General features: G+C 38.5%; 1 protein-coding gene across 7 annotated transcripts in view; it reads left to right on the top strand.

The window, feature by feature from the left end:
- ctnnd2a (catenin (cadherin-associated protein), delta 2a) overlaps window positions 1–13649 on the top strand; it is a 379177-nt gene that overhangs the window by 118126 nt on the left and 247402 nt on the right. For all 7 annotated transcript variants that reach the window (XM_054751079.2, XM_070553234.1, XM_070553237.1 and 4 more), the window contains one exon: window positions 8326–8438. In XM_054751079.2, coding sequence (XP_054607054.2) covers window positions 8326–8438 — 113 coding nt within the window. The remainder of the gene's footprint in view (window positions 1–8325; window positions 8439–13649) is intronic.

The raw sequence follows: 13649 nt of genomic DNA, 5'->3' as shown, positions 1-13649 counted from the left end.
ATTATTTTTCTATTAAGGGCAAACGTTTCTGTAAATTATTATCTGAACAACATAAAATTGTATCGTCTGCAAAAATTACAAATTTCAATAAATTAGTGACCATACAAATATAATTAATGTAAAGTAAAAAAGTGTTGGTACAAGAACAGATCCCTGGGGAACACAACAAGTAACCTTCCTAAATTTTGAGATTGTATTATTGATTTCTACATATTGCTTCTTATTGTCCAAATAACTCCTCAACCATGAATAAGCCACTCCTCTATTCCATACTTCTCCATTTTTTTAAATAATATACTGTGATCAACAGTATCAAATGCTTTTTGCAAATCAATAAAAATCCGAACAAAATACTCATTATTGTCCCTGGGCTCTGTTATTTTTTCCACCATTTCCATAATTGCATATGTAGTTGTTCTTTTGGCTCTAAACCCGTATTGGTGCTCACTAAGTAACCCATATTTTTCAATGGAAAGATCCAGCTGTTTTGCAAATAATTTCTCTAATATTTTTTGAGAACTGAGAAAGTAGGGACACTGGCCTATAATTATCAAAACAATGTTTGCTCCATTTTTAAAAATTGGTTTTATTTTGGCTGTTTTCATGCTGTTTGGAAAAACACCTTTTTGAAAGGATGGATTACAAATAAAAGTCAGAGATTTTACAATAAAATCAATGACCTCTTTAATTATGACTGTATCAATAAAATTAATATCAGTGGATTTCTTATTTTTAAGTTTTCTAACAGTTTCTATAATATCACCGTCGCTGATCCCTCCCAAAATTAACGAATCTTTATTATCCTTAATAAGGTGATCAAATATATTTAATTTTTTTATCACAATTTGGAATTTGTTTGGCCAGACTTTTACCGACATTAGCAAAATAATTGTTAAATTCTTCAGCGACATCTTGTTTATTGTCCACTATATCACCACATTTATTTACAAAATATCTAGGAAATAGGGATGAGCGAGTACACCACTATCTGTAGCTGTATCTGTATCTGTTCAACCATCTAAATGATCTGTATCTGTAGCTGTACTCGGAGTGGGCGTGGCCTAACCCGGAAGTGGTTGTAGTTTAACCAGAAGTGGGACCCGGAAGTGGTTGTAGTTTAACCAGAAGTGGGTGTGGTTTACATCAATACGTTATTTTAAGTCTGATCAGAAGTTTCTATGTGTATTGTTTATTTGAAAACTATTTACAGAGCAGCCTCAGAGCTGAGATTAAATGTTTTTGATCACAATAGTAAAGGAACTATTACAGAACAAGTTTTTCAATAAAATCAGAACATTAATATTTAAGTGCATGAATTAAGAGAGAGAGAGAAGAAAAGATCTTTTCTATAGCACCTCTCAAGATAAAAATCACGGGGCGCTTCACAAAAACAAAACATGTGAAATAGAAAAAAGAATTTAGAAAATGATGAAAATATATTTAAAATGTGCAAAAATAGACATTTGTGATTAAAAATGTAAAGAAAGAGAGAGAGTGAATAGGAAAGAGGGAGTGGATCCTGAAGAAGAGGAGAGAGAGAGGAAAAAAAACCCGACCGGAGCGGAGGCAGTGAGTGACTGACGCAGCACGAGCCGTTTTCAGCTCTGTCTTGTCAAATGGACCACGTACTTAACGAAAAAAGTTACTTTAAATAACTTTTAAAAGAAGCAAACTGAAGAAAACATAGGGAGTACTGAAGAAACGTGAACAGTGAAGCAAATACAGAGAGATCTGTTACTGTCAGTATGTGTGCGTGGATGGACTGGACGCGGACTGAGCTGTGAGCTCCCGCTGCAGTTTTGTGTGTAGGGAGGGGCGGGCGCTCTATTTGACTGCCCAATCACAGAGCGGGAAGACGGTCAGTTACCCAATGTGGATTTTCCTTCAGCATGATTACAGATATTTACGAGTTTTACTCGTTTCATGCTCGTACTCGTCAAAAATGCTTTATCAGTACCGGATACTCGTCTAAAATGAGTATCCGGCTCATCCCTACTAGGAAATTCTGTTTTATTTTTTTCATTGATAAGATCATTTAGAATATTCCACGTCGCTTGAATATTATTTGTGTTGAGTTTACTATTTTTCTTGTTTACACATTAGTCAGTGACCTAAACATGCCTTAGTTTGTTTATGATTTATTAGCAATATTTTTTCTAATAAATCCCAAAGTGGTCTGACATTTTGTATACTTTTGACTCAAGAAAACTACATTCAAAAGCAGTTACCAGTACTAGGAATTCAAAACAGGTGCCTTCAGAAGCCTCCAATGTCTCAGACAATTTGTTTTGCAAACTCTTTAAACATGTTCAAAGTTCACTCAGCATGAAACAGGGCCCAGTGACTCATGCAAGGGAATTGGGACACATCTTTGCCAGATGCTTTAGAAACTCTTCTATGAAAGTTGTTCACAACTTGTTGCCAACAGTTGCAACCTAAAGAATTCCTGTGTGTTTGGTGCTAAGCGAGAATGCAAAGTGAGCATCTGGCAGAGTCTGCTGTGAATTACATCTTCAACTCCCACCTTGAGCACAGAGTTCCTGGCATAAAGAAGAATTCTGGGGACAGGGTGCATTTTGAATCTCCACTGGAGAAAGGTACTGCCTTTAAAAGGTGTGTTATTATGGCAGGACTCTGATTCAGTTGAATTATACTTGAAATGAAAAGGCTTGTCAGTCTAGCGAAGTTGTCCTACAGAGTTATTTTTGCTTGTGGGACCCCGTAGGTGTGTAACAGGCAAAACACATGGCAAAAACTCTGGTGTGGCATGGGTTTTCTGAGGCTTTAAAAGCCTTGATTGGCCTAAAGATATCCTGGTTAGAAGTCAAATGCTTCACATGGCGAGAGCAGTGGTTTGCCAACATTGTTTACAGTGGGAATAAAATGCTTCGAACCTCAACTCAGGATATAGTTTGACAGGAGAAGGAGTCCATAGAGGGCCTTTTCAGCCCAACCGATACTCCTTTCAAAGTGCCCTAAAGGGGTGGATAACATATACTTGGAGTAATCAGTTAAACCCACTCCAGGCAGAAGTTATTTCTTGGCCAGTTCAACAATATAGAAGTCATTTTCATGTAAAGTTTATACTCATAATTATGACACGTTGAGAATGTACCAGCCACTTAAGCCAAGGGTTGGAAATGAACAAAACCTTTGAGAAAGAGTTATGCATAATTTAACAAACTTCCCTCGAGTAAAGAAATTCTGTAACGAGTTTCACATCCTTCAGAATTCAGACACCACCTTGTTGCCTTAAAAGAAATTGAGAATGTTTCACCATTCAGGCATTATGTGTCATCAATTAGCATAATTCTACTTTAGGTGCAGGGATTAGCATTTTTTACACCTTTAGGTTTTAAATCATTTGAAAGTGTTGCAAACAAGGTGCCAAAGTAGTACTGCTATGAGATGTGGAGCCGAGCTTTGAAGCGAGGCAGCTTGCTCCAAAACAATGATGCAGTTGAGAATTATGGGTCCAAAGGTCTTGATAGAGGTATTTCTAATTCTCCATGTTTCATTGCTTTACAAATCACAGAGGAGGCTCAACCGGCTATTCTGCTACACGTATTGGTTATGTCTTGCAGCAGTTTGAAGGAACTAAACTAGGAAGAGACACTGACGTTTGTGATTGAAAACTGGATTAGTGGCACTGTTTCAAATAGTGTTTTGTGTGAAATTGCGGCATTTGAGATGTGTCCTAATGAGGTTAATCTAACGTAAAAAGGGTAATTATTTAACAGAAAAATGTTACTGTAATTCACAGAACTACTTTCTATCATCAGTGGATGCAATGGACAGTGTGTGTTTCTGGGCTTCGATTAGTCAAAAACCCAACTGAGAGTACAATTTAAAGACGGGGGAAAGGAGAGAAAATTTAAGAGGAAGCTGTTGCCAAAACTGTGTGCGTGAGAAAGAGAGCGAATGAGATAAATTGCATATGTTGTGGTGTGGAGGGGGATGGAACCAGGCTTGGAAACTTGAGATAGTGACTGGAAATGGGCTCATTCCGAGCTTCAATTGGCTTTGAGAAGCCCAGTCAATACAGCATATGCCCTCTCTTTGTCTTTCTTTCACACTCATTTTTGTCACACATGTAGTCAGCTACCAACCAAAATATCTTCATATTCTGTTCACCACAACATTGATCTGCATGATAAGGCTGTTATTAACTTAAAGCTATTTGCACACACACAGGAAAAGCAGTTGTTGCGTGTCTGCAAATTGTGATTTCTGCTCAGCAATAATTTTTGGTTGATATTGGATGGAATTAGAATTGCCACTGAGCAGGTTAACTGAGAGACTGTATTTGACTCTTTATTTTTTTAAATATGGTCGGTCATTCTGAGTTTCACATGCATAGTCTTCTACCCCTATTTCCTGCATTTGCAACCAAAAGGAAATGGTTGAGAAAACGGTTGCATCGGAGGACGCCACACAGATCTACGGCACACTGTTTATTGGCATTCATGGACTCACACATCTTGGCACACGATGGGGAAGGCTGTTGTTGACTTTTCCAGTCAAGAGAGAGCAGAGCGTGTCTCAGCTAATAAAAGCTAGCTGTTAGCATTAGCAATTCCACACATGGAATAACTCCTTCAGGCTTGTGTTATTTTTGGAATTAAAACATCAAGATGTATTGTTTCTAGCCAGTCAGAAGCGAGATGCCCTAATATCTTGAATAAAAATGAGTATCCTCTGAATCCACATTGGTGACATCAGCGGCGCGGAATGGCAGCAAGACAGTTTACTCGTGTGCTTCACAGTGCATCAGTCCACACAAGGGGAGTCAGCCCCAGAGCGGCTTCTCCACCATCCTCCTGCTGGACTCACAATCACAAAATCCCACGAGACATCAAACGTCATGCTTTGTTTATGCCATCTGCCATTAAACCAAGAAGAAGAAGGTGATCATGTTTGATGCACATGTTTTGAAGTAATCTACATAGATATGAAACTGCATTGCTGCAATAGTATTTTATTTAGAAAATTACTGGATGTTTTACACTGAAACTGTGCGATTTCCGGTCTAGCTCTATGTTAAATTTGAAAGTTGATGTGTCCCAGAAGCGACTTTTAGCATAAACAGAACACAATCCTATCTTTAGCGGCGTGATGAGCCGGTTTTGGGACTCGCCTGATGATCCCATTAGACTATAATGGATTTTATTTGAAGCAGTGAACTGCTATTCCGCTGCTATTCTGTGCCGCTGATGCATCCAGTGTGGATTTGGGGTAAGACTCCAAATCCCGCTGTTTTCCACCCCGCGTTTCTCCAGCTACCTTCTACATCCAAAAATAGGAGCGTCAAGAGTTTTTATTTCAAAGAGACCGACTTACAAGGCATTCATTAAGGTTAGAGATCACAGCAAATGCATTAAAAAAATGAGTGAATGAAAGGGTACTCAACCATAAAGGCAAATCCAGACACCCAAAAAAATGGGCTCAGTTTGACAATGCAACAGAAAGGTGTCTTAGTCCCTGTAGAGAAACTCTAACATGGTAGTAGAAAACCACCAGGCATTAAACGTTGTGTCCTGCCTCCTCCCGCACAGTCCCCAAACTGCTCTCACCTCTCAGAGGTGTCTGCTGTTTTCCTGCATCGTCTCACACCCTGGGTGACTGGGGACTAGTTAGCTGTGTGAAAAGTAAGCAGACACTTTCTTTCAGTTCAGTGATTTTGTGTGTCAGGAAATAATAACAAAAGCCTCTGGCCCTTAACACATTATAAAATGACAGTAGGTAAATAAGATCTTTTAGAAACATCACAGATGTAAAGCACAAAAAATACTACATGAATCTACAACCTTATGCTTATATTAATGACATAGTTTTGAAGGATGTTTTGCCTGCTAACCTTATCACCTTTTAAGCTTCTCATCATTATGTTACCACTGTTGAAGGCCCCCTAATTGCTAAAAATGTAACTGTCGGGAGGTTCTTAGGTTTTAATATAATGGCTATGCTTTTATTCCAAAAGGGAATTAGGCAGCGTTGGCTTGCTTTTAGCACCCCCTGGTGTCCGTTTGTAGAACAAAAAGCAAAACCTATCTCCTCGCTGTGTGTTGGTCTTTTTAACACCTTAATCTAACAGCTCCAGTCTTCCTTAGTGCCTACAAGAGTGGCTCATCACTAAATTAAACAAATCAGCTGTGTTAATTATCTAAAACATGCAGGAGATGTGCTGGGCGGACTGCAGCGACAGGTATGTCAGCTCTATTTTTTTCTAAGTCAGATGGGACTGGCAACTCTGAAGTTGCAAGTGGGATATTCTGGCCACAGGGGGTGATAGGGGCTGGGTGGCCTTTCATTAACCCTGTAAGGGTCAATTTAGCAAAAAATGGCTCAAGAAAATGATTTACCAAACTTAAAAAAGGACACAAAAACAGATTCATCTTGTTGATTTCTGTAGTTTTTATTATTCATGTTTGGTTCTTTTAACCTACATTTAGGATTGTTTGTGTTGTCTCTCATTTACATGTTTTTAAATGTACGTTGTCTGGAAAATGTTTTCCAAATGCAATCATGGAATTGGAAAAACCTTGAAAAAACATTCTTTAAAGAAATCAAGTACACTGAATCACAGTTTTAAGTAATGAGAGTTTTACTAAATAAAAGTATTTTGTTTCACAAATCCTGATCAAGGTAGTCAATCCTTCTTGAATGCATTAAAATTATTAGATCAAGTTAAAATTTGCTGTCTGAGCCTTAGGAGTTTGGAAGCAGTATTTGTATATCATCATGTCAGCCTACCGTGGCATTTTGAAAGTACCACGTACACTATCTAAATCAGATGACACAGCTTTTATTGTACATGCACCGACTGTTTGGAACACCTTTAGATGTTAGAGAAGCATCCACTTTGAATGTTTTTAATTCTAAGTTAAAAACCTTTTTATTTAACAAATCAAATAGGTAAGGGTAACGTTTTTGTATGAAATAATGTTATTGTTTTAATATTATCATTTGTTTTTGTTTAAACTGCATGTATATGGATTTATTCTAAATGTATTAATTTTATGCTTTCTGCAGTTTATGTGGAATTGTGACGCACATTGAATTGCTTTGCATGAAATGGGCTTTATAAATAAAGTTTGATTGATTAACAGAAGACTCCAAGGCTACTAACAAATGCTGCTAAATGTTACCCCCTCACCCCTTGTTCATTGTTTAATATCAGGGCTCGTCTCTGACAGTCTGATGCATCACTGCTGCTTTCAAACTGCAGCTTAGAGAGTCGACGTTCTGTATGGTCGCTGTAAATGGACAAAAAGAACATGATTTAACATGTTGATGCAGTGAAATTTTTGTCAGTTTATGACAATGTAACATTTCAAAATCAAAAGCTTGGTGAGGGTAAAAACCAATAAAAATATATTAGAAACAACATCACTACTAAGTGACTTCAGCTAATGTTTTTTTAATGGCTCATTTCTTTTCATATACAGATTTGGACATTCTTAAATTTTAAATTAAAAACATCTAAATGGCTTGGTAGTACAATCATTGATCCCCAGCCTCTTGTCTACATAACCAGAGCCCCACACATAGGCCATCCCACTTTAAACCCAGAATCCATTTAGTCTGAGTGCCTTTCAGCCAAACTGCATCACAGTGTTAAAAACAGATCTGTGCTCTGTTACCTTTTTAGGACATCAATAGCAGCAGGCAAATCATTATTGGCAAATTATAGCTGCTCCTTCTCACCCTGGACATCACCTCTTCCAGCCTCTTCCATTTAGTAGAAGACTTGAGTTTATCAAGGCTCGCACAACACAGCAAGCCAAGCTTTCTCCCCAGAGTGGTGGCACTCATTAGCAGCCATGAACTCTGCACTTTAAACAACACTGAACTCCATCACACAGAACTCTCATGCAGCTGCACAACCTATACACACTTAAGAAAACAAATGTTTATATTTTAGTTGTTATAGTCACACACTTGGTTATGTTGTATTTAATTAGATCTACTGTTTCGTCTTAATATCAATAGTTTTGCACCAATGTGATTTTCAAAATGACCAAACAAAACATGTGCATGCACCTATAGAATACCTTGTACATGGAACTAATCAAATGCATGGTTTTACTATTAATGCGTTTTGTTACTGATGAGGAGTCTGACGTTTGTCTGGCTGTGACTTCATTTGATATGATGGGGTATTCTGTCTGGAATTTACAATTTTGTAAATCCATGAATTTATCTGGGTCAAAATCCACCTTTGGGCCAGTTGTTGTTTTAGCTACTATTGTTATTTTACTTGGTCTGGATGGCCTTTTAATACTTTTCTTCACAGAATTTATGAATTTTTTTTGCTTTTTGCAGGAGCTTCAGTTTGAACGTCTGACTAGAGAACTTGAGGCCGAGCGTCAGATTGTTGCCACGCAGCTGGAAAGATGCAAGCTGGGATCAGACGCTGGCAGCATGAGCAGCATCAGGTAAGATGCTAGCGCAGGAGGTGGGATGGTTTTATGCAGGATTTAATTTTTTGTACGAAAAAAAGTCCTTTTTTGGGGGGGGATTGTGCAAATATCTAGTAAAGGAACCTTTGTTAAAGCTCTTGTTGCAAATTTGGAAAGCAAATTAGCTTTGAAATCTTTTTCATGCCTCTTAAAGGTATGGCAGGGGATGTTTCTGAATTTCAGGAAAGAACCGGCCTCTCCATGTTTTGAAAAAAAAAAGTGCATGAGAGAGAACACCCAGTTATCCTCATGCACGCTCTTTTTGCAAGTAGCTGCCGGCCTTGAAGCTAACTTCTTCTAGCAGTAATGTGAAATAAATTTCTCCACATAACATGCCAAAGTTTAGCTTACTTTTCAAGGAGAGAACTGGCAACAGAGGAGTCTGCGGGGAGCCTAACCCTTGCTTTGTGCATTAAGTGAAAACTACCTAGCAACAAGCACGTACGACAACTTCCTTGTGGGAATGGTTCATCAGAAGGGTTGAGAATTATGACCCATGGTTCAAAGTATCCAACCGGCAGAGAAAGAGCCTCCGCTATACCTTTAACAGCGATCTAACAATATATTGCGAAGATATAATCTTCATGGACAGCAGTAGCTGTGGTGGTAGAGCGGGTTGCCTCATGATCGGAGGGTCATGGGTTCGATTCCAGCTCCCACCAGGGGTATCCTGCTGTTGTGTCCTTGGGCAAGACACTTCACCCAACTTGCCTGTGTTAGTGGTGGTCAGAGGGGCCGACGGCGCCAAATGGCAGCCTCGCCTCTGTCAGACCTCCCCAGGGCAGCTGTGGCTACAAGTAGCTTACCATCACTAGCAGTGTGTGAATGTGAGAGTGTGTGAAAGCATCTTTGGGGGTCTAGAAAAGCACTATATAAGTTCAATGCATTATTATTATTATTATAAAAAAATGTGTAAATAATTAATAGAGTGGTTCTCTCGCATTTGTTTAAAAACCTCTGCTAATAACACATTTCTGGCCGAAAGCAACTATTGGACAATCCGGTTGTTGGTCTTGCCGAACCACCATATCTTCGCACTCCCCTGGATCTTCCACTCATTGCACACTCATGTTTTTTTGCAACAGAATTGGTTCTTTTAGAGGTTCAAGGCTTCATAACATCAGAGGAGAAACAGCCAGCTGCTACCACTTCAAATTTAAAATAAACCACCAGAGTCCCAAAAAAAAAACCATCTGAAGTGACGGATATTAAACAAAACATCCAATCTTATTCATGAAAGGTCACATGAACCTCAATGAAAACACGGTTTGAATAAATGTTCTTTCAAATTGTGATGTTAATGATCATATTTGCTCAGTTATGAAGACACTTAAAATACCACTCCAATTATAAGTCTGAACTCTGAACCCTTTAGATAAAGAAAACAGTTCAGCTCAGAATACCGACTCTGAGAACAAAATGTGTGTGTGCATTTAGGAAAGGCCTGCAGCTGAAATGTTGGTTCACTAGTTTTACCTGATAACTATTTGTAAAGCATCCTCTTTCAAAAAAAGTGTTGCTTCCCTGTAAATAAATGTACTGGGGAAAGTAAAGTTTGGTGGAAAGCCGTGATAAATTATTCACTTTGCTTGGGTTGTGGATGTCTGGATGCTTGTTTGTGAGCCTGTTTTTTATGTTTGGTGAACTTGCTGTCATGTCAAAGAGTCTGGTTCATACAAATTCAGTACGCCTCCGACTCCCTTAGGATGCTTATTGCGTAAGTACACAAACCTGAGTTGGGCAGGAAAACTGTGTTTACCTGAAAACGAGGGGGAAGTGAGATTTTTTGGCTCATTCTTGATTAACTCTGTTACCCTTACTTCATCTGTCTGACTATTTTTGACATGTTCCATTATTTGTCAATAGAACCAAACTGTCATTTTAGAGTGTATAAAATGTTGAATGTAGTCATCTTTTACATGTTAGTAAAGTGAAACAGATTATGTGTACAAGGTTGCCACTCCAACAGTGTTTCAGCAGGTTAAAGCTTACATTGAATTATCTAAAATTTCTATAAATATGTGGATATTACTGCCCAATCGTTCCCAATTCTCTTGTTCTATTCTCCTGTTGGCCGATCTTGTTCATGAGACGGCTAACTGATTGAAACTGTAGTGACAGCTCTTAGAAACGTTGGTTATGCTGAACAGGTGAAACTTGAAAAATTAGGGCATCATGCAAACGTTGATTTCTTTATGGGAGGAATGCAGTCTCACCAGAATATAACTTTTTTTTTAGACATCACCATTTTATTTTGTGGAATATGTATTTGAATTATTATTTTTTTTTTACTTAATACAACAGCAACAATTTTCATCCATAAAAATTCAACAGCTGAATTTCAACAGCAAAAATTCTACAACAAATGAGATGACCAGAGATAGACTCGTTACATGCAATGGCAGATGTTCCACCCATCCATATTCTTCACCCACTTATCCATACAGGGTCGTGGCGGGCTAGTGCTTATCTCCAGCAGTCTTCATGCAAACAAGCAGTGTACACCCTGGACAGATTGCCAGTCCATCGCAGGGCAACACAGAGACACAAAGGACAAACAACCATGCACACACACACACACCTAAGGACAATTTAGACAGGCCAATCAACCTTACAGTTATGTTTTTGGACTGTGGGAAGAAGCCAGAGTACCCGGAGAGAACCCATACATGCACAGGGAGAACATGCAAACTCCATGTAGGGCCAGGATGTGAACCCAGGACCTTCTTGCAGTAAGGCAACTGCGCTAACCACTTCACCACTGTGCAGCCCTGCCAGATGTTACAAACCTTTATTTGTTATAATTGTGATGATTATGGCTTACAGCTTGTGGAAATACCAAATTCAAAATCTTATATAATTAGAATATTGTCAAAAGATTCAATATTCTAGGCTGAGTTACACTCTAATCAGCTAATTATCCAAAACGCCTGCAAAAGGTTTCTGAGCCTTTAAATGGTCTCATTTAAATTATTGAAATAAATGGATTTTGCTAAGTCTAAACTTAAATCTATCAGAAAGACACAAGCCGAAAATACTTGTTTGGTGTCAAAAATTAAAATAATCCCAGCACAAATGCAAATTAACTCTTTAGAAAGACACATTCTACACTCTAATAATTCAATAAAAATAAAATAAACTAAATAAAATCACAAACACACCAGTTACATAACCTTGGATCCAAAGTCATGGTTGTTTCTGTGTCATTTCAGTAAACCAAACCAAGCTGCAACAGTTTATATGTTGATCTAAAATCTAAACGTGCATCTTCCTCGGTTCACCACCCGCCTGCTGTCTTAACTGTTCTGACGTCTTGTCTGAAAACTTACACACTTGGAAGCATGCAGAGCTGATGTTCTGCACAGAGCACATTAGCAATGCACCAGTTGCTGCCTGACAATTATAACAGGCTTGCGGGGTTAGCTATGTATGTTGTATGATGTGTTTTCCCACACTACACATTATAATTGGCTTCCCTGCATGGCCTTAACCTGCAGCTTCTCAGCTCACACCACAGGGGTGATTCTTCTGGCCATGACGTAGAGCCAACACCAAACCTAAACAAAGCTCCTGCTCCACAGATGTCAACGCCTGTATAACTGTAAAAATAACTGCATAATCAGGGAGCGTCATGCCACAGAAGAAAATAGCGTTACCCTTTTCTATTGTCTAGGAAGAATTTTAGTTTAGCCCTGCAACAATACGCCAGTGACAGATTTAGCAGCTAACTGTAGAGTTTAGTCAAGGCGTTCCTGTATTTTTAGCTGTGCTTTGTTCTAATGATAAACTTTAATATTCATGCTTCTTGTTAAATTCAGTCTAATTTATGTCTCTTATTTCATCAATTCTTATCTTTTTTTTCTGTTAGTCTGTATTTTGCATCTCACTCCAGGCCCTATTTTGTTATTTATCAAACTGTGGCAGTTATTTACTCCACCTTTGTTTGTAGTTTTAGGTTTGCAATTTGCCCTGTTCTGAATGTTGTCTCTGCATTCACGTCAGGTCTAAATCAGTTCAGTAACTGCATTAATGTGTGAATTTATGTCCTTTGAGCTTCTTTTCTAACCTGACGAGCCATCCTATTCAGTATATGCATGAATATATAGCAGTGTTTTACCTTTACAGCAATATATATATATATATATATATATATATATATATATATATATATATATATATATATATATATATATATATATATATATATATATATATATATTAGTCTGACCATAACACACATAACTCATTTGTTGGGGCTGAATCTATGGTCTTTCGAACTGTTTCTGCATGCAGTTGGATAGCGCTAGGACCAATCAGGGCAACGGACAACGTCATATATTCATGACTATATCAGTCATAAATGGGAATCAGTCAACAGGGCAGTCCACCGTACTCGGTCACAGAAGTACCTCTGTCTGTCTGAAAGAAAAGCCCCAAATCTTCCAAAGTTGATGCCGATGCCTTTTCAGTAGAGAATTTTTTCTGCACCAGCTCCATCGTTGTTGTTTGTCCTATCACAGCTCTGCTATCTTTGTTTAAAAAACAAAAACGCTGACAGTAACAGTGCTAAGCCCTCCTAACGCCTTTCTACAAACAGAGCGCTGTGATTGGCCTGGCCTACATTCAGCTGAACGGTAAGGTAGACCTGCTGGGACTACAATGGAGCACGACTAGATCAACCTGCAGAGAAAAATCTTTTGCTACTGCTACGTTTTGTCTAGATATCCAGGCTGCTACTTTTGTTATTTTTATTAAGGTTAAAATAATCTCCTCCTGTGTTTTTGTCCAATGACTTCATGGCACGGTGCTGAACGACGTTAATTGATAGCAAAGAAACAAAATGGAGATATATTTTAAGAGATAAACTGTCCTTCCATCTGCAAACTTGAAACTCAACAAAAGTCTGCTTCCATCTCAGTTTAGTTGTCTCGTGATATTTCTGGTGTTATGTGGGGTTTCACTTTCCCTCGTTGTCAGCTTGGATTGTACACGCTTTGAGCAGGAGCTGTATTTGTTTTTGCATGTCTTTGTGTATTCTTGGCAGCTGCTCGACCCCATGCGACCTTAGCTGGGTTCCGCTCAATGAGGCAATGCAGGCCTCGCCACCGATTTCTTTCCAGACCTGAAAACTCTAAAATAACGTTTGACTGTTGTGCAGAAACCCAAGGCAGTACCGATTAACATCTG

The sequence above is a fragment of the Nothobranchius furzeri genome, chromosome 7, assembly GCF_043380555.1.
Source record: "Nothobranchius furzeri strain GRZ-AD chromosome 7, NfurGRZ-RIMD1, whole genome shotgun sequence".
NCBI lineage: Eukaryota > Metazoa > Chordata > Actinopteri > Cyprinodontiformes > Nothobranchiidae > Nothobranchius > Nothobranchius furzeri.
This window is presented reverse-complemented; position numbering and strand designations above follow the sequence as displayed.